The sequence below is a fragment of the Lactuca virosa genome, chromosome 3, assembly GCF_052849685.1.
Source record: "Lactuca virosa cultivar CGN04683 chromosome 3, Lactuca_virosa_CGN04683_v6, whole genome shotgun sequence".
Classification (NCBI taxonomy): domain Eukaryota; kingdom Viridiplantae; phylum Streptophyta; class Magnoliopsida; order Asterales; family Asteraceae; genus Lactuca; species Lactuca virosa.
The window spans coordinates 258670423-258692543 of NC_136428.1; the positions used below are offsets into that span (position 1 = coordinate 258670423).

The window sequence follows — 22121 nt, forward strand, 5'->3', positions numbered from 1 at the left end:
TCATAATTAGAAGTGGCAATAGAGGACTCCAAAAGCGAATCCAACTTAGAGTTGAGCTGTTTAAACTGCCCTTGCGTTATAGGGGCGTCATCATCATCACTTGTTAGACGGACTGTGAATGGACTAAAGACAAAATTCTAAAAATCGTCTTGATAATCCCCATACATAACATCTGGATCATCTTCCCTCGGAGGTGAAGCTGGAGAGGTGTTTGGACCAACTATAACACCGAAAGTAGCACCTGCCCCCGTATCAGATACGTTGACAGTCACTTCTGGTGCACTGAAAAATGTGGTTGTTGGCGTAGTAGTGGAATCAGTGAAGAATGGAGTTGAAAGGGGAATAAAAATCCGTGGTTGAGAAATACCAACAAAAAAATTTGGTAGTGGAGCAATTATGATTGGAACAGTGGTGGTAATCAGAGATGAGGTGCTAATTGGAGAAAGTGGAGGTGTGGGTATGTGAAAGAAATCAGATTCAAGTATAGATGAGGTGGGTGGAGTAGATACCTTCGGAATTGATTGGGTAGGAGTTGGTTCCAAGACCAATGGTTCCGAAGTCGCAACAGTATCTTCAACTTCCTTCTGAACTTGTTCAGTCCTCCAAACATCTGAGACAATATGAGATTCCGAATCCTCCTCGACGACTGGAGAAGGAGACTTTGGTTTCCGAGCAACCTTCTTAATTTTCTTCTTCGGAGATGTGATAGGTTTGGAAGGACCTGCCTTACCCTTTCACTTTTCCCCAAGTTTTGATTTGTTTGCCTCTTCAAGAGCCTTTCGCAGATCTTCTGGCATAGGACGAACACCAGATGTAGGCTTCTTTTGGTAGTCATTAACAACAAGATTACCAGTAGGAACATTCAGCAACATGGCTTCTGGAATAGACCTAATGAAGCTAAACTTAGTCGGATCAGACACCATGAAGTTGGTGGTATGCAAGATGGGAATAACAGCCATTACATAGTCACCCTTCAATTGAACCTTGAGGCTAACAATAGCACGTTTCACAATGATGGACGAAAAGCGAGCATAAGAAATTTTTGAATGCCTAGTGGTGGAGAGTGTGCTCTGAACAAGTTGTCTCCAAAGAATTGAACCATAATCTAGGTTAACTCTAGTGTAGAGACCATAGATAAGTGTGCAGAAGAACTTGATGGCACTATCAGACCCAATAATTCTCTTAGAAAATCTTTTAAACAAGAATGTAAAGAGTCCATTCCACATGGGAGGAATATTGGGCTTCCTGAACTTCGATAGCAGTGAGATATCCCCAATATACCCCAATTGATAGAACATCTCAATAATTGAAGATGAAGAAATCGATTCATGATCGACAAGACCTTCTGTAGAAGTAAACCCTAGCATCCTGCAGAACCGGCTTTGGTGATAGAGGATTTGTTTGAATCGACCTCAAAGGTAATCAATCCTTCACTCTGACTGTAGTTTTCGGATGAGTACGCCTTGGACAGATGAACCAAAAGAACAGATTCAAACATTGTTAGGGCTTGAGCCAGAGGAGAGTAACGCAAGCATTCAATCATCGGTTTGAGGACGTCGGAGTAACGGGACGAATCAAGATCCAGAGACAAATTCTGTTTTAGCTTGATGTTCAACATGACAGTAGAAGCGGTTTGACCAGCAAAAGAGGTGGTTTCAGATGATGCAGCCATGGAAGTAGCTTGAAGACGACGATGAACAGTGCAGAGAAAAAGAGGGTTTTTCGCCTTGAGAGATTTTGAATGCTTTGATAGTGGTGAGAGAAAATCAATCGTCGATTTACCTTTTATACGGTATGAGTGGAGAGAGAAAGTCGCATGTGGATGTTTGCATATCCCGTAAAAGTTGCCTTTGACAACGTGATAGTTGTATGTGTCAGTCGGCGTGTAACTGACATGTGTGACGTCAGTAGTTTTGAAAAGATAACGCGCCTTTTTGAAATCTTATCCCCAAGAAACCGCCTATTCAGTTATGCCCTTTTGGAATTAATCACCATTCACTATAACCTGCTCTCGGAATAGAATAGTAAGCATTCAGAATTTTGTAACTAGACTTTTGAAAAAACCATGAAGATTTTTGTGCAAGAGTGGGCAACGATCTCTTCCTCCTGAATCAAGAGAGATTCAAAAGTGCTTGTGTGGCTTCTCGTTGAATTACGATCGTCTATTTATTAAGAAATAGTGAAAGGCTTCTTTTTATAGGCCTATAAGGGTGACTGAAGCTCCAATCGAATTTAGAAACTCAACATAAGTTCGAAGATCCGAATGAAGTACTTGTTTGACCGGTGTAGCCATAAAAACTAGTGAGCTTTGGATATATTTGAGTAACAAGATAAATTTGGCAAATCTAAAAAAATGGATCTTTTGGGAAGAAAAGTCTTGGGTCGAGATCTTTTCATAAATATCACTCAAAAATAAAAAATGAAATTTCATGCTATTGATGGTACTAACCAAAAGGTTATTTGCGTCAATTCCGTGGTGAAAAATCTAGAACATATTAATTGTTCACCGTCAATTCAGAAATAGGTTTCGGATTTTTGGGTTTCACTTAAATCGTGATGATAATGATTTAAAGATCATGAACACAGATGTTGTGCAACCATAAACCTCAGTGGTAAATTCTGAAAGTCTCAAGGTTTACATTTTATGAAAGTGAGGTAGATGGAGAAATGTTAGAGATGGTTCCGAAGAAAAACATGTACCTCTGCTATAAAGTAGTGACTAAGCAGTCAACTCTTAACTCATTGTGAGAAGAGTAAGGTAGCTCAATGACTTATGTGAATATCAGCCTAATTGGGAAGAAACATTCGAAGTGAAAGTTTCAATAAGGCTTCAAACATAGAGTCTCAGAGGCTTGGGTCAACATGCAGCAACATGCTTCTAGGAGCACTTAGCTAGTACAAAGATTCGGAATTTTATACTTGCCCCATCGTTCTGAATTGAGGAAACAAGAGGTTGTTTCTGAAAATAACACACAAAGAAGGAAAAATATTATTGTGATTTTGGGTTTTCTGAAAAAGATAAAACATAAACAAATAAAATATTTTTGTGATTTTTATTTTTCTGAAAAAGAAAATGAACGGTGGATTTTGAAGCGTTCCGAGGCTCGGAATCAATCGGAAAACACATAATATACAAAGTATACAGAGGCATTCCAAAAAACCAGATGAACAGTATGCTCCGAACCGTTCCGAAGCTCGGATTGTGAACAGTATAATCTGAATGATTGCGAACGCTCGGAAGCGAATAGTAACTTCTGATTACGAATGGGATTTCGGAACTGATTCAACTTCTATCATTCTGAGACCTTGCAAAATATGATTGAATGTTGCTTCAGGTAAGGCCTTCGTGAAGATATCAGCCAATTGATTAGAGAATCGAACAAAATGCACTTCAATGTTTCCATTCTCAACGTAATCCTTGATGACGTGATATCTCAGTGCAATGTGTTTCGTCTTAGAATGTTGCATTGGATTATGACATATCCAAATTGCGCTTTCAGAATTGAAGTATAGAGGGATCCACTTCATGTTTATCCCATAGTCCCTTAGTTGATTCTGAATCCAACTGATTTGAGAAGTGTATGATGCAGTTGCGATGTATTCAGCTTCTGCAGTTGATAGGGATACACAAGTCTGCTTCTTTGATTGCCAACTTACAAGTTTGCCATCTAGAAACTGACATCCCCCAAAGTGCTTTTACGATCGAGACCACATCCACCAAGATCAGCATCGGAGAATGCTTTCACAAAGAACCCTGAGTTGAAAGGGTACCAGATTCCGAGAGAGGTTGTTCTTTTTAGGTATCGGAAGATGTTCTTCACATCAGTCATATGGGGCTCACGAGGATTTTCCTGAAACCTTGCACAATAGGAAACATACAACATAATATCTGGACGACTAGTTGTTAGGTACATTAAAGAACCAATCATTTATCGATAAAAGAGTTATATCAGCTGCAGGTTTGTCCAAGGATGGAGTGGACTTCATTCTAAACACCATTGGAACCTTGACCTTTGAATCTCCCACCATTCCGTATTTGACAAGCAAGGACATTATGTAGGCTTCCTGGTTGATGAAGATACCCTCTGAACTCTGTCTAATATTTAAACCAAGGAAAAATTTAATAGGACCCATTGAGCTCATCTCAAATTTAGTTTCCATCAGTTTTCAGAATTCATTTCTTAATCTATGATTAGTGGATCCGAAAATGATATCATCAACATAAATTTGGACAATCATTAGATGGTCACCATCTTTCTTGCGAAAGAAGGTTGGATCGAAAGACCCTTGTTTAAACTTAGAGTGCTTTAAGAAATGAGTAAGGGTTTCATACCATGCACGTGGTGCTTTTTTTAAACCATACACAGCCTTATCCAAGATGTAGCAGTGATTCAGATACTTCTCATTTACGAAACCTAATGGTTGTTCCACATAGACTGTTTGCTCTAATTCACCATTTAGAAACGCATATTTTACGTCAATTTGATAGACTTTGAAATTCTTGTGTGCTGCATAGGCAAGGAAAATCCGAACATATTTTAGCCTTGCAACTGGTATGAATGTTTCTTCATAGTCTATGCCTTCCTCTTGGCAATACCCTTTTACAACCAACTGTGCTTTGTTCCGAATCACATTGCCTTCTTTGTCGAGCTTATTCCGAAATACCCATTTTAATCCAACCACAGATGCATCATTCGGAGTTGAAATCAATCTCCATACTTTGTTACGTTCGAATTCCTTAAGCTCTTCCTACATAGCTTGCACTCCTGAAGTTGCTGCTCCGATAACTTGAGATTTAGGATGAGCTTTGGTCCATTTGGCCAATGGTGGATAGTTCGGATCGTAGGTTGGGTCCAATGCAACATTTACATCTTCAAATTCCGATTGAACATCTGAGCCATTATTTTCATTCTCGTTCTCCCCCTGGAAGTTTGCATGTGACTCTACGTTCGGGATTGGATTCTCCCCCTGGATTGGAATATCAATGTTGACTTCGGGATTTGAATCCTCCCCATGAACAGGTGTATCGGTTGTGAAGATTGAAGTAGAACCCTCCCCCTGAACCGGAGCATTAGAAGCTTGTGGCGAAGGTGGAATTTCAGAATCCTTCAGAATAGGTGGCTCATTTCCAAGATCTTTGGCAGTATCATCAATGATTTTATTCAATTCATCTTCCTTATTATCTGGTGCATTTGATTCTGAAGAAATCGCCTTTGCGGGCTCATCAAACAAATTCATGAATTCCTCATAAAGATTTGAAAGAGGAATTGTCATCAGATTTGTTGAAGGAAAGATTTCCTCAGCTTGGCAATCAGTCTTCTGATACTTCTTTAGATAATTATTGTCAAAGGTGACATAATAGGTTTCTTCTACCTTTTTCGACTTTTTGTTCAGAACCCTATATGCCTTAGAAGTAAGAGAGTACCCCAAGAAGATTCCTTCGTCTACTTTCATATCAAATTTGTTCCGTTGCTCTTTGGAATTGAATATGAAACACATGGAACCAAAGACATGAAAGAACTTAACGTTAGGTTTTCGTTTATTCAGAATCTCATAAGGTGTGATAAGGAATCTCTTATTGATTAGAGAGCGAATCTGAGTGAAACAAGCAGTTCCGATAGCATCAGCCCAGAAATAAAGTGAAAGGTTCGCAAAAGATAACATGGTCCTTGTAGCTTCTCAAAGAGATGGGTTTCGTCTTTCAACGACACCGTTCTGCTGAGGAGTGTAAGGAGAAGAGAAGTTGTGAGAAACTCCCTTGTCAGTTAAGAATTCTTCAAACACTTGATTTTTGAATTCAGAACCGTTATCACTGCGAACTTTCCGAACTGGCTTTCGCAATTGAAGCTCGATCTGCTTGATGAAATCCTTTAGCTTTGAAGTCGCATCTGATTTCTGTCTAAGAAAGTAAACCCAAGTAAATCTTGAAAAATCATCAACTATAACTAAAATATACTTATTACCACCAATGCTCTCGATGGCAGATGGGCCACAAATAATGTCTACAAGTGTTGGAATTTTCATTATTTTTATGATAGTATGAAATTACATAAAAGTCATTGAATTTTGGATAACTACCACAAAAGTCACTATATGTTAGGGTTTTTTTTTTCATCTTTGACACCCGGAATGTGATGTCATCAAAGAGTGTCAGATTACAATGTTATGTTAGTTGCCACATCACCAAAGATTTCTACCACATCCGACAACCGGGTGATCGGTAAATGGTCAACATTGAAATAAATTGAAAATAGAATGTCCGAATTGAGACAAAAAGTAACGTAGTGTCAAAATCGAATTTTCATGGAAACTTTGTGATATTTGTAAAATTTGTCCTACAAAAAATAACAAAGTTGTATATAAAATAAAATATTGATATGATAATATAATAAACTAAATAAAATTAAATACATTGTATAGACAGTCATACAAAAAGTTACCTGTAAATCCGACATAACCAAATACATGGTAACCAGAGTTTGTATTTGGTATAAATTAATTTATATTTTTTCGGACACAGCTGAAAACACGGAATGTTTCAAGTTGAATTGGCTCCATGGGGATTTGCCATTTGTAAATGACAAAGTTGGATAAAAAAAAATATATTGATGACAATATTTTATTGCCAACATAATTTTTACTATTAAAACTCTCATGGCCGCTACCGAATAATATGGGATAATGACTTGATAGGGTAAAATACTTTTTGAAATGTACACATTTAGTCCTTATTCTTTTTTTTTTGTAAAATAAACCCTTCCACGTCAGCAAAACCTGTAGAATCCGGTGAAAATGGCCTAATGTGTACATATTAATAAAGTATAAGGGTTTATTTTACAAAAAAAAAATAAGAACTAAATGTGTACATTTCAAAAAGTATCTTACCCTATCAAGTCATTATCCCCGAATAATATCTCTCACATATACACCTTTTGAGCACTTAAATGAAACATCTTTCATGTATTTTATAAGTCTTCCATCTACTTATAACATTCATAAAAGCAAGATTTGTAACATAATAGGTCAAATGAATATTTACCTCAAATACAAAAACTTTAGCAATAAAATCAAAATGACTTTCACAAAAGAGGCTCCCATTTGCAAACTCTACAACTTCACTTTCAAACTCAACCCTTGAATCTAAAGTTCACAAATTGGCCCTTCAAAACTCAAAATGTGTTTGGAAACACCAATATATGCATTCTCTTTCAACAAACATTTATCTACTATTTTCACTTCGCACTCCAAACAACTCATATAAATTTCTCCCTTATATAATTTCTACGATGGAAAATCTCACCCGTAATATAGTCTCTCAACACATACACCTTTTGAGAACTTTATATAACATTTTCATGTATTTATTACTCCTCCACAATGCTCATTTACATCTATCTATTTATAATCTACATGAAAGCAAGATTTTTAACAAAATGGGTCAAACAAATATTGATCTTCAATACATCAGATAAACTCAAAGTGACTTTCATAGAAGATACTCTCTTTTACTAATTTTACTTTGGACCTCAACCCCTGATTCTCAAATTTACAAATTGGCCCTTCAAAACTCCAATGGTATTTTGAAGTATTCTATAAAAGTTTACATATCTTAAGGTTCGCCTCCTTTTTATAAGATCTTAAACAATTTTCTTTTTCTCTATATTAGCCATACAACTGTGTTCTTTAAACATATTTTATTGACTGCCTCTAATTTTTTTTATTTTTTATTTTTATTTATTATTATTATTATTTTTTTAAATCAGAGTTCAACTAGTATTTATTAACTTATTCTCAAGAAAAATCATGGTCTTTGTCAATAATTTCTTTAACGTTATTTATAAATGAAGATAATGTCTACCAAAATAAATTCCGAGATACTTGATATTACATAATCAACACTTAAGTCAAACTAGAGTATCTTCGATTTTTTGTTTAGACCTTTAGATAGTGATGTTAACCACGAACATATATTTATAATTTGATCCTTTGATTTCATTAATAGTTATAATATTAGGTATACTCACAAATATATTAATGAAATAATAATTCATTTTCTTTTTACTAAAAGCAGTTTCAAACATTTAGCTAAGGATTTTTATTTAAATTATTAGAGTGCCATTTTTAGTTTATTTTTTTTTATTATAATCCCTTTAATCCAATCCATCTTTTAGGTCTAACCCACATATACCTTATCATATATACAACAAAAATCACACTTCATTACATGCACTTTTATATTTCGTGTTTTCCCCCGTATCTTTCATGATGAATAATGTTTAACGCTTATAGCCCATGGGCTTACAAAATAAGCCCATGTGTTAGACACAACAATGAACGGCCTTCATCGTCAAATGTATTATGTATCTCAAAACCAAATTTACCATAATACCCTCAGAATTAAACTTGATACACCATTCCAACCTCTAACGTAGACGCTTGAGGAAAACTCAAAGCATTACCCGGACCTCGAGAATTTCTTCTTAAAAAATCATACCCAAAATTGATCACAAATCTTTTCATCAAACTCGAACCCCTTTTAGCTTTCACATAACAATGTCCTCGGATAAAAGCTAAACCCGCTTCACGTGCCTCCATAAGTTCCCGCAACTCTTCTCTCACTCCCGTATCCATTTGGGGACTCGCCGGTAAAACAAACCGCACCCTCTTCCTTGGAACCGGTGGTGGTGCCGCCACAACCACCGCTATCTCCGGCGAAAACCCTGTTTCCTCCTCACACATTCTAATACTCCCTTCGGAGTTCGCCGAAGCCACTCCAACAACCGCCATCTTTCTATCGTTATCAGAATCTTCTGATAACAAATTATCGCTAGTGCCGGTAACAGAGTTGTTACCGGCACTGGTTTGTCCGGACCGTTCGGTCCGGACAAACTCTGCTATGCAGCAAATAAGATCGTTTTCAAATCCCACATCGTCCATGTCAACATCACGGTACCCATATCTCGCTATACACCTATACAATCGATACTCTTTCGGCCCAATTCTCCCAACAAGAAACCGCTCCTCAGGCCTTACGTGAGGCACAGGGACCGATTTCACACAGAGGAACACCACAACTTGGTGAAAAGCTGGGAGGTTTGTTACAAAATGTGAGAAAATTGCAGGGATCCCGGAAACCAGCTCAGTGTGAATGAGCCCAATTCCGCGGACCCGCATGATACCGAGAGTGGGCCCGAGGCTTAAGAGCCAATTGATTGAGACTTTGTTTTGGACATCGAATTCGTATTTTTTTATCGTCCCGTAGTGCCATACGAACATAATGACTAGAAAGATGATTGAGAGGGCCACCGGGACCCACGCACCTTCGCGAAATTTTATTAGGGATGCCGAGAAGTAGAGGATTTCTATCGAACCGAAGAAAAACATAAACGCGAGTGCTAAGAAGATGCTTTTTCGCCAACATAGAACCATTACAAGTGACATTAGGCACGTGGTTACCAACATAACCGTAATAACCGCCAAACCTGTAAAAAATCGTAAACATTAGGTATGCTAACTATATTTTGATTTTCATTCGTCTTTTTGATCATGCTGAATTTAATTTACAAAAAATTAAAATCGTAATCATTTCTTATATAACATTTTTATAAGATTAGTATGACAACAAACTTTAAAAAAAGCAATAAAATATTATCTTTATATAACTTGCAATTACAAACCACAAACAAAATCTTAGTATTCTAAAAAGTCCGTACCAGGGATATAATGTTTGTAGTTTATAAATATGACAATTTTTTACATTTATTTCCATACTATGAAATAATATTATAAAACTTGTTTAGTATGAAAGAGGGTTATCCCTAAAATGGAACCGGTTTCAGTAGTTTTAGTCCGGTTTAACCGGTTTCAGTGTATTCAGTGTTGAACTGTTTTGCCCATATTTACACTCAAGGTCCTTTGAGGATGTTGAATTGGGCAAAATACACCCTGAAAACAACAACTAAATTAAGCTATTGTGAGAATAGGTACATACCTGCTGCATTGCTTATATGTTTTGTATCGCGAAAACCAATTGTGACTGCTAAACATAGCAGCATCAACGTCCAATTGATCTCAGGGATGTAGATTTGACCATGTTTATTAGTAGGTGACGTGTGGATAATCTTTACTCTCGGAAAGCAACCCAATGCAGAACACTGTTTGATGATAGAAAAAGTCCCGGTGATTATGGCTTGGCTTCCGACTACTGCAGCAAGTATCGCGATTCCAAGAACTGGCCATCTTATTTTCTCTGGTATAGTAATAATAGATACAAAATTAGATCAATTTCGCACAGAATCGGAATACAGATCAATCTTAATTGGTTTTTTATTACAGTAATAAACACAAAATTAGATCAAGTTCGTAGAAAATTAGGTCAATTTAGACCTACCGGGAACAGATACGTAGAATCCGATTCGATAATCGGTTTCGAGGATGTGATGTTTGGAGAGATACGCAGCTTGTCCCATATATGCGAGAATCAAGGAAGGATAAACCACGAAGGTGAAAGCCATCTGCATAAATGGGTAAAAATGTAAAATAAAAGAAATTAGGTAACAATTATTAAATGGTAAATTCTAAGTTGTGTACCTAAATTATTTTATTAAAAAATGATTTTTTGTGATCAAAATTGAATTTGGATTTTTGATTAGGTTTAATTTTAGGGTTTTTAATAGGGGAGGCAAAATGGACACTTGTATGGAAGATTGGATATGAGGAAGATCTACGAAAAAGACAAAAATATTCATATTTTATGTATTAATTATTAGCAATGTATTTTAAAAAATATTAAAAAAATGTTGGTGGGGCAACCCGACCCGCCTGTTTTTGAGAAAATATAAAAGGGTGTTGGATTGGTATTTGGTAGTTTGGTTTGATTTTAGGGTTTTGAAAGGAGATAGGGGTAAAATTGTATAATGAAATGACTGTTAACTTAAACGGTAACGGAGGAAAACGATAAACGATAAGAAACAATGGACCAAGTACCAGATCCAAACAGTCAATATAGTAGAGGGGCCAAAAGTGTAATTTACTAACATATGAATCAACTATTAGTTTGAATGATTTTACCTTGATTGATAACTGTGAAAAATGTCCGAGATCAGCATACATAGCCTCAGAGCCTATAAGTTGGAAAAAAGTCAACACAAGTCAATTTAGAAGTCAAGAAAAGTCAACTCACCAAAAAAAACGGTTTATCGAATACCTGTTATACACAACAAAATCCCGCCCAATGACATCCATCCGCCTTTTTTTGTTTTCTTGAGAAACTTGTACATGTAATAAGGCGAAAGTGCTTGGAAAACTTGCGGATTCCAATGAAAAATGTTGTAAACTCCAATTGTGCTAATGCACAAGAGCCACGTTACCACAATCGGTGCAAATAAGAACCCTACACGGTGGGTCCCGTAATGTTGGAGACAAAATAAGAGTACGAGTATGATGCAAGTAATCGGGACTTCTACATCTGCAATTATCATGTGAGATGTAACTCAGTACACAGTGGCCAATTAGATAGCTAACTGAAAAAGCCCAATATAAATGGTCGTTTTGATTTCGTTTTTTCCAAAAATCTAAAGATTTTAAGAAATTAGAAATTACTTTCATTGATTGTTAATCATAACATCCTATTTTTATTTCTTCCGATTACAATTTTTCACTTTGAAAAATTTACCTAATTACAGGAATGTCTTCCACACACAAAAAAATTATCATTGCTATAATTGGATAAATTATACAAGGTATGTCTTATTAAAAAGAGTTGAAAGTATAATGCTACAATTGGGTAAATTTGTTAGAGTAGAAAACCTTCAATGAAAAGAATAGAAAGTAACATGTTGTAAGAGATAGAATTAAAGTAGGATGTTATAACATACAAAAAATTGAAAATACATTGTTATTTCTTGGATTTAGCCTTTTTTATTCTTATATTTAGTTTTTAATAAAGGGATTAATGCAAAAAAAAAAACATCAACATACTTACATTGCTATTTCTTGCATAGTATACGTTTTCAATTTTGTACTCTGAAAACTCTATCCAATTATAGCATTATACTTCGAACTTTTTCTTACTAAAACATTATAGTTTGAAAGATCTATCGCACTATACCAATGAAAATTGTTTTGTAATCGGACAACATCACTATAATTTTCCGTTCTACAAAATTTTAATAAGAATAAATGAAAATAGGATGATATACTAAACAAATCAATAAAGTACTTTACTATTTCTTGCACATAACCCTTTAATCAAAATTTGATCCTATCTACACTTTTAGCATTTTAATCATAATTTAACGTTTGAATTTTTGGTTGTCCTATTTACTTTTATTCCGACATAATATTTTTTCGTCAAAAGTGCGTCTCTTTTTCATTTGCTAGAACCCACTTCAATCTTACATCAAAAAAACATTAAAAAGAAAAAACCAACACCAACAATCCCTGTCAACCTATTCCCAAACAAACGCGATAACTTATCAAATGAAAATGATTTTAAAGTGGGAAATCATATTCATAAGTTAGTGGAAATGTTAAAGTAAGCAAGAAAACGACTCGATAAAAAGCAAATCCATCACGTATTTTTTGCAATAATCTGACCTAACTTACGTTAAAAAACCAATTAATTGTTTTTTTATTATATTTCATGCTACTATATTACTTTTTAAAGAAACTTTATGGTGAAGATAATTGATCATGTTTAACTTGCATTCTTGACCTAAAACTCAATAATTTTATAAGACAACTATAGTTTATGTAGTTGATGGTGATTGAATTGTAGACAACGATAGAAACTTTATCTCGAAAGGTCCCTCAAAATAATTTATTTTTTTAAAATATAAATTTGGTTACCCTCTCTTTGTCCACCAACAGCACGTTTGAAAGAATAATATTTGTATAGATATCAAAGTAGTCAAGAATCTGAATAATTATAGAATAAAACCAAGCATTTATTTCCTAATCATGATCTTGTCAACATTTGTTCACTATTCTTTTGAAATGGGCACGAAGAATATCAGCCATAAAATGACTTCACAAAGCATTTCAAGATTTTTTATCGTGTTCAACTTGGCTTCTTGTGTTGTTCTTGTTCATGGGTAAGGGTAGTTTTGGAATTTAAATTGTTATGGGTAGCTTTGGAATAAAAATTTGTTTTGGGTAGTTTTGGAATACAAATTTGTTTTGGGTTTTTAAAGAAACGACAAACTTAATAGCTAAAAGTCTAAAACCCTTAAAGCTACGAACAATTCAAGAACAACAATTCCACCCGAATTGAAACTTGTTTTCCTATTAATAGATTTTCAAGATATCTAAGGGTATTTTCGGAAAATCCAAATTATTTCGGATTTTTGAAAAACCCACAAATTCAATGGCCAAAATCCCAAAACTAGCTAAAACCCTTAAAGCTATCAAGAACTCAAACCCGATTTTTTTTACCCAAATGGATTCTCGTTTTTCCTATTCATAAACTAGAAATGATAGATTTTCAAGATAATGTAGGGGTGTTTTCGGAATCCAAATTGTTTCAATTTTTCAAAGAACCAAGAAACTCAATAGCCAAAAATAGCAAAAACCCTTGACGGTATAAAATTTTTTTTTTTTCAAGAATTCGAAGAATTAGAAATTCACAAATTTCACTAAAATCTACACAACTAGATTATAATTTTTTTGGAGTGTGTGACGAAAGTTCCTTTACTTTATGAATTTATATTATAATTTTCAAACATATCAATCAATTATAAAATCTTTGACCAAAATGGCTCCTGGTGATTTCTTTTTTCTATAATCTAATACTAATTTTGGGATCCAAATTGTTTAGGTTTCTTGAATTCCCAATTGATTATAATTCCTATTTTCATGCAAAAAAAAAATATTAATCTTTTATATAATAATATTCTTTTATCCTCTTTAACTCCAAAAATGGAGGGGCACCTTACTGTAGCTCATCATGGCCACAAATTCAATTCCAAAAACCAGTCAAGAACAATTAAATGCTCAAAAGTAAACAAATTCAAGAATTCGCATTCAATTGAACAAATTAGGGTAGAAATTAAGTTGAAATGGAAACTTACATTGATGGTGTTCTTTCGACATAGAAAGCTCAAGCCCAGAAACAGCAGAGAAAACTGCAAAAAATCGCAAACGAAAAAAAGGTTTTAATCTTTTTGCAAAACCCAATACGAAAAGGGGAAAAATTGGAATTTCATGATCGTTACCGGAGATCGCCGGAGTGAGAACGCCGTCGCCGATGACCATACAAGTACCAAGCAAAGCCAAAACAAGCAAAGCTTTCTGCAAAATTTTGTGTTTTTCGAGCGTCGATTTCAAACTCAAACCAATATCCCTCGAACCAGAAGTAATTTCGTCTTTTTTATACTCGTAAAGCTCTTCATCTGCAAGCTGACCATTGGGCAAAGTGCTTACACGAGCATGGCGACATAACAATGTGTACAGAGCAAAAGTCCCTCCTTCGCCATTATCGTCAGCTCGAAGAACTATGAAAACGTATTTCAGAAGTGGGATTAGAGTTAATGTCCAGAACACGAAAGATAAAACCCCAAATATTTCTTCATTTGATTCTGAATGTTGAATGTCTTCTGCAAACGCACTTTTGTAAACGTACAAAGGAGAGGTGCTTAAATCGCCATAAACAACCCCTAAACTTTGATAAGCTAAAGTCATCACAGTCCTCCATGATTCTTTCTGCAACACAATGAAAAAACCAGAATCGAACTATTACGAAAAAAAAAACTTCGAAGTTTTTGCTTATAATCGATTGTTTTACACTTTTCATACCTTAATTGGATCAGAATTTCGGGGTTTGGCCTCAATATCCATCTCTTAGAATAAAAAAAGACCCATTTTTTTGACGATACGAAACAGGGTTAACAACGATGGAGATGAGGAAACAAAATACCGAGTTCAATAATTGAAACGCTAAAGAGAAAAAGTATCGAAAATGAGAAGTGGTTGTGAAGAAGTTGTGGGTGGTGAGAATTAGGTGTTGGTGAGAGCATGAAAGATAAATAAGAGCGTGCGTGAGTGTCTGGTTCTTTGTGCTGAAATCCAAAATGGTTAGGGAGGGAGAAGGAGAGACCTCCACTTGTAGCTTGTATCAAGTATAAAGATCCTGAGTGGTAGAAGACACATGTTTTGTGTAATCGGATAGTTGTGGGCGGTGGGGTATTGGGGTTGCCATTCGGCTTCACATATATTCTTTATAAAAAATTTGGGTATATTTTTCTCAACCAAATACACTTTATAGGTGAAGTGAATCAAAATGTAAAATATTATAATTTTTTTCTTAGCATATTGCCCATCTTTAAACTTTGTACCACAAGGAAAACGACTTAGAATAAAAACATAAAAGAATTTTCGAGTTATATATATTTTTTTTCATATTTATTCCTTTAACTTGTTATCTTGTACATATTTCATTATGATCGAACCAATCATCAAAGGTATTTAAGGATTTTAAGAAAATGCAAAATTAATTACGTGGTTATTACAAGGAATTATCCTTTTCTACCTCTCATTTTACCAAGAACATCAATTTAAGGCTCAATTATTCACACTCTTCTACCCTTGTTCTCTCGAAACCCTTTTGACAATCGAAAGCCATGGAAGAACATCAAGCTTTCAAATCATGTGTGTACACCACAATAGGACTTTTTGCCTAATCAGTTATTGTATTTTTGTAACATCTCAAAATTTAAGACCAATAATTTCGTTTTAATTACGTATTTATAAAAAAACAGTAGTCTGAAAACATCAATAGTATCATCTCATATCATAATCAAAACCAATATCTCAATACCCAAAACATGTCATAATAAAACATCATCAGAGTACAACTTTCAAAGATCTCATGTGCAGAAAATCATAGTGTGATGCGTTGCGCTCATGCCGACTCCTTTCCTTTCGAAGAAGAAGTACCTGAAACCAAAACTGAAAACCGTAAGCACGAAGCTTAGTGAGTTCCCCCATAATACCACATAATTACATACTGCCAGACATATCTGTCACACCCCCGAACCAGACGGCGAAAACGTCCGGGGGCGTGTGACTTCATCTTGTAACATCATCACAGTGTATATAAATGAATCAAAGACAACATCATCACCATACATAAAACATATCAACCATCATAGTTTTACATCATTGTATTTGTTTATAACAATACATCCAAAACATCAAGTATGATGAAAAACAAAAACACAGCAAAAGTCTTCATTCCTTATCGACCAACTTGTTTTAATGATTTCGGCCCGAGGGTTTTCGGCCAAAAACCCAACCGCTATAAAGGTTTCCACCTGAAGACTTGATCATTTCTTCACCTTTCCACCCGAAAACTCTCTCAATTCTCTCCCAAGGACCATCCGCAAGCGTCCATATCTTCAAAGGGAATCCTTTGAATCTTCATATTTTCCTCAAAGAACACCAAGAACAGCCTTCATATCTTCAACGAGCCGAAAACACCAGCAGAACCGAACACCTGTTTTCGGCCGCAAACCAGTTTTCGGCCGAAAACACCCTTGGAACTGAAAACCCCTTTGACATTTACACCATTTTCGGTAACTATTCCTATCATAAAGACAAGTATTTTCTAACACTTTAAATTAATGGTTTCGCTAATTTAAATACAATTATGTGTTTAATCATCATTAGGATTCCGTTAATTCCACATACAACAACTCGAGGGTCATCTTTTTAGTCCGCTATCCAGCTGCAAACACACATTATCTGTGAGTTCATACCCCTACATTTTCACTGTTTTTAATGTTTTCACGGGGGGGGGGGGGGGGGGGGAATACAAGTAAAACACAAGGATTTTTTTTTTGTGTTTCTATACAAACGATTTCAAACAGATTAAAAACTTTTGCAATTGATACAACCCGAGAAATCAATACATTTTATAAAAATATTCAGATATTTTTATCCCTTTTTGTAACATGCTGAGCATAAGGGCAGTTTTCAACATACAACCGTAATTGCAAAGTTTTCAGTACAATACATAACATACAGACAAACTATAATTGATATAGTTTGGTAACATTACATTACTTTTACAGAATTCATTACAGAACAAGAACATACATACAAACTATAATAGGTATAGTTTGGGATACATTATATTATTTTACAAGTTCAAGAACATATTTCAGAAACAAACAAATAAGCTATGGTAGATATAGTTTATGGATCACTATACTATTTCCCGGGGATAAGGGATGCATTACTAAATAATTATTCAAGTATAATTATTTTACATTGCAAAGTACATTACTACAAGGTTATAAGAACATTTTCAAGTACAAGAGAACAATACAACACTACACGTAAACCAGTTAATACAGGGTTGTGAGACACTATTCAATTGTACCCCTTCGGGGTGCGGAACTAAATCCTACTACAATATAACCAGAGTCTCCTGGAGGGAGAGCGTGAGATTTTTGTATAGATCTATACGGGACTGACAATCCCACACCTGAACTGCTAGCTATAGTTAGGCAGGCATGCCTGAGGTGACAAATGTCATAACATTCCGACGCCTGAAGAACGTCGTAGAGGTCACTAGGTCATATCAAGCATGGTTATACGAAACTCACAATAGTATAAACTAACCATTTGTTTACGGGATTTCAATTATTCAAATAGTTTTATTTTAATCAATAGAACTACTATACAATACAACTGGAGGATTCCATGGAATACAAACACATGGTTTTATTTTAAGTAATAAAACTACTATACATTACTGGTGGTATCCAGGGTTTTCATACAAAACAAGACTATACATTACTGGTGGTATCCAAGGGTTTTCATACAAAGGTTTTCATACCAAACAACACTATACAATACAGCTGGTGGTAACCAGGCCTTCATACTAACACTTTCATACACAACTACAGAATATAGTAACAAACGTATATTTTGGTCTTAAGGCCTAAGACTACTTTTCATTACTAAAGAAAATATTGGATTTTCTTGAGGAACAAATGAACATATTTCAAAGATCAAAGACAAGTTTTCATTACAAAAACATACTTATGAACTCACCAACTTAAATGTTGATACACTTTCAAAACCACTTGTATTCTCAGGAAACCGGTAAATAGGTACACCCGCAGTTTTTGAGAAGACTGAGCTTTTAGAGTCATGTCTTTTATACTTTTGTTATACATTTTTGATGTCATACAAACTATGTATTAAACAGATGTAAATTCTATATTCCATCAACTTAATGGTTGTGTTTGCTTTGATTACTATTATGAAATTGTTGTGATACTGTACATGACGTCATCCACCCCCAAACGTTTCCGCCGTCCGGTTTGGGGGTGTGACAATATCTGGGTGCCCGACCTACCCTGTCAGGCATATCTGGGGTGGCCGACCTACCCATGTCAAGCATATCTGGGTTCTCGACCTACCTTGTCAGGCATATCTAGGGTGCCCGACCTACCCATGCCAAGCATATCTGGGTACTCGACCTACCCTGTTAGGCATATCTGGGTGCCCAACCTACCCTCCGGTTTATTTCAAGTGGTTACGGGGTCTATCTCACCCCCTATTACTACCACATAATAACATATCATAACATACTGTCAGACATATCTGGGTGCCCGACCTACCCTCCAGTTTATCTCAACCGGCTACGGGATCTATTCCACCCCTCCTACCACTACCACATAACACATAGCATACAATCACATAAATCTCTACAGATAGTGGCATACCAGACAATTATCACAAAGACAATCATCTCTATTATAAACAACTATTAGTGGGCCGGCCTTGGTGCCTTAGACCCACTGCTATCGGGAAGGTAACTCACCTCGAATGCTGTAAAGTAGCTGAACAATCCCCGGCTCTGAAATCAACCCAACTCAAACCCCTACACAAAAAATATTTCCGTAATTACCCTTTCATACTCATAACCCTTTAAGGGTCAACTTTGGTCAAAGTCTAAGTGAAAGTCAACACCCTGGTCAAAGTCAAAGTCAACATTCCAAGTTGACTCAACTCGCCGAGTTGGCCCTTTAACTCGCCAAGTTCCATAAATCATAAAATCATGAAATCGCGATCCAACTCATCGAGTTATTCCATGAACTTGTCGAGTTCTTCCTTATCAATAGAATCGGGAGTTTTCAAGTCAACTCGTCGAGTACATCCTTGAACTCGTCGAGTTCCTCAGTCTGTTAGCCCCTTCTTAACTCATTAAGCTATTATTCTTCGAACTAAGGCCTCATCTTCTGGATCCAAGCTGGAAATACGTCTAGAAGGGTAAAGTTTCCAACTTTACCCATTAAGGACCTCCCCCAACACATAAAACTCAAACTCTAACCTAAACGGGCTTAGATCCAACTCCAAAAGCCATCAAAACTTCAATATAGACCATGAGGTCATAGATCTGGACTCTAAGGTCAATTTGGTCACGTAAAGTTTCCATCTTTACTTTCATGCATGGCCTAATAGGGCTCAAAAGACCAAAAAGATGGTCTAAAAGTTCCATGGGACTTCCATGGCCATAAAGTTGGCACCTTTATGCCATGAAGTCCCCTCAAGACCCTAGATCTGAAGGGTTTATCCAAGTGGGACGTCCAAATCCCAACCATCAATTTCTTTGGACCAAAACATGAAGCTAAACATCCTAAAACTATATCTAAGAATGACATAGACAAGGTTGAAGCTTTATACCTCAGATGACTCAGAAATGAAGCTCAACTTCCGAATCTACTCTCCTCCCACACGCTCTTGCTCCTCCTTCAAGCTTCTCCTTCTTCAAACTCACCAAGAAAGCACAAGATTTGCTCACAATCACCAAGAATGTCTTAGGGTTTCGAGATTAGGGTTTTGGGCAGTGGAAGCTAGATTTGAGGCCAACACCTTGGGGTTAAGGTGTTTAAATAGGGTGCAAAACCCCGGAATTAGGGTTTCATTCTTGCCAGCCTACTCATCGAGTTGAGGCTCCCTAACTCGTCGAGTAGGTTTCCAAAATCCGCGGTCCAATTCATCTCTACTCGACGAGTTTGGGGCCTCCAACTCGTCGATTTTCTTTCAAAACCAGGCGTTTCAATTTTCTCCAATATAGCATCGATAAGATACGTTGATGTGAATGATATGGCTTTCTCTGCTTTCATCACACATGTTGAGAAACTTATCGATTTCAGTGCAAATATGTGTATTTCTGTTAACATGAAGTAAGATTAAGGAAATGCTTATATGCTCTATAAAATAATTATGAAATAATAGGCATGTGAATGTGTATATTAATCACGATTAAGAACCTCTATTTGATTAGATTGAGATGAAAGACCCAGAGCCTGAGGAATCTGAGTATGAAGATGAAGATGTAGACTCTATTATAGCAGATGGTGAGAAGTGTGATCATAAAGAGGATGGAGAAGCTATATCAACCAAAATAACCTTTAATGATCACTTTCTGAACAAGTTATGTCTAGTAGAACATGATGATGAAGACTGCAATAAACAACCACCTATCTATCTATTAAAAGGATGATGCTACTCAGGAATGGAAAAAGATGGAGCCTAAACTAGATATCTTATTCTCTTCTCCTGCTGAACTTACACCATCTCTTAGTAACTATGTAGTAGCATATGGGTATTACTTGCATTTTGAGAAGAATAACAAAGATTGGTTGCTTGCAAAGTGTTGTAAAAGAAAAACACCACAATTCCCTTTTAGATTGTGGGTATCCTAGATGAAAAAGGAGAAGACATTCAAATAAAGTCCTTTAGAAAATACCATAATTTCTCAAGGGCATTCAAACTTAGGTCAACTGTAACTTACAAGTGAATATGGTAATAATTTGTGAATGATATTTTAGAGAATCCTAAAATGATATAACTAAGACATTCAACATTAATGTCAGTGTTTGGCAGTATAGGAATGCATAAAGATTTGCATCGTATAACATTGAGGGTAGCTTGAAGGATCATTACGACAAGTTGTGGGGTTATCGGGTTGAAATTAAAAGGGTCAGTCCATGATCTCATGTTGTAGTGTATGTAGATCCCTACATTGATTCAATTGTGGCGTTTGAAATGTTTTATGTAAGTTTTAAAGGAGTAGTGAATGGCTGGTTAAATGGTTGTAGGAATGTTGTTAGGGTAGATGGTTGTTTTCTGAAGAGCATGTGTAAAGGGGATATCCTCTCACCGGTAGGGAAGGATGCCGATAATCACATATACCCTATAATATATGAAGTAGTGAATGTTGAGAAGAAGAGTAGATGGAAGTGATTTTTGGACAAGATCATGGAAGACATAGACGAGGGAGAAAATGATATTGTTGGGTTATAAGGATCTTTTTCCACAAATACACAAACGTAGCATTAATAATAAACAACGAAAACTAGTAACTCATAACATAATAACCGGATCTTAATCAGCCAATCACATGCAACAAAAGTAACTAAAAGAGGGATCTAAGGTTACATATATTCGTAAGATTTGGTTTGCTTGTTCTAGCTAGTTGGTCGGAGGAATAGAATCCAAACCAAGATTCCTCTTCTGTGATCGCACCCAAGAAAGTCAAAATACCGATCTTGACGCTTTTGGATCTGAAACGCCAAAGAACACACAATTGTTCATCAGGCGCACCACATAAAGAAGGATCAGACCACACTCTTCAGTTCTTTCTAGGGTTTTGAGATGAGAGAGAAAGGGTCAGATTTTAGGAGTACTATCTCCTCCAAAGCATCATCTAAAATTTACATGTTACCGCTCTATTTATAGTGTGGGATTAGGGTTTCTTATTAGATAATTACTTGTCCATTAAGTAATTATCTATAAGGCAAGTGTATATCTAAAATATTTGACTTCAAATCTTTACACTTTAATCTCTACAATTATACAGGTTTCTACTAATTAATTATTCACATAATTAATTAACTAACTAGATCCTTATAATTCTATTATGTCATTAATCGTTTAATTATGTCCTTGCGGGTAACCCAAAAGGACATTGCCATTAATAGTAACATTACCAACTATTGTGACTATGGGCAATATTTCCAAAAGTCTCCTACCTGTACAAGTCATTCAACATGTCTGATCTAATGCTTACTGATAATGGACAACGAGTGTGCCATCCAATGCAT

General features: G+C 35.7%; 2 protein-coding genes across 2 annotated transcripts; both read right to left on the reverse strand.

The window, feature by feature from the left end:
* Window positions 1-4749: 4749 nt before the first annotated feature.
* On the reverse strand, window positions 4750-5664 carry LOC145164558 (uncharacterized). The gene has a single exon (XM_079083270.1). The coding sequence runs from the start codon at window positions 5662-5664 to the stop codon at window positions 4750-4752; it is 915 nt and encodes a 304-aa protein (XP_078939396.1).
* Window positions 5665-8165: 2501 nt separating this feature from the next.
* On the reverse strand, window positions 8166-15205 carry LOC145167157 (potassium transporter 8-like). Its single transcript, XM_079086256.1, has 8 exons — window positions 14794-15205; window positions 14214-14700; window positions 14070-14123; window positions 11207-11467; window positions 11071-11123; window positions 10391-10514; window positions 9992-10249; window positions 8166-9482 (listed from the first exon to the last, which is right to left on the reverse strand). Exons 1-8 carry the CDS (start codon window positions 14833-14835, stop codon window positions 8398-8400), a joined length of 2364 nt encoding a protein of 787 aa, XP_078942382.1. The 5' UTR covers window positions 14836-15205; the 3' UTR covers window positions 8166-8397.
* Between the last annotated feature and the right edge of the window lie 6916 nt (window positions 15206-22121).

Coding starts and splice junctions, on each gene's coding strand:
- LOC145164558 (XM_079083270.1), bottom strand. CDS start 5,664: ATGTTATCTTTTGCGAACCTTTCACTTTATTTCTGGGCTGATGCTATC.
- LOC145167157 (XM_079086256.1), bottom strand. CDS start 14,835: ATGGATATTGAGGCCAAACCCCGAAATTCTGATCCAATTAAG. Junction 14,701..14,793: donor GAAATTCTGATCCAATTAAG/GTATGAAAAGTG, acceptor ATTGTGTTGCAG/AAAGAATCATGGAGGACTGT. Junction 10,515..11,070: donor TTTCACAGTTATCAATCAAG/GTAAAATCATTC, acceptor CCATTTATGCAG/ATGGCTTTCACCTTCGTGGT.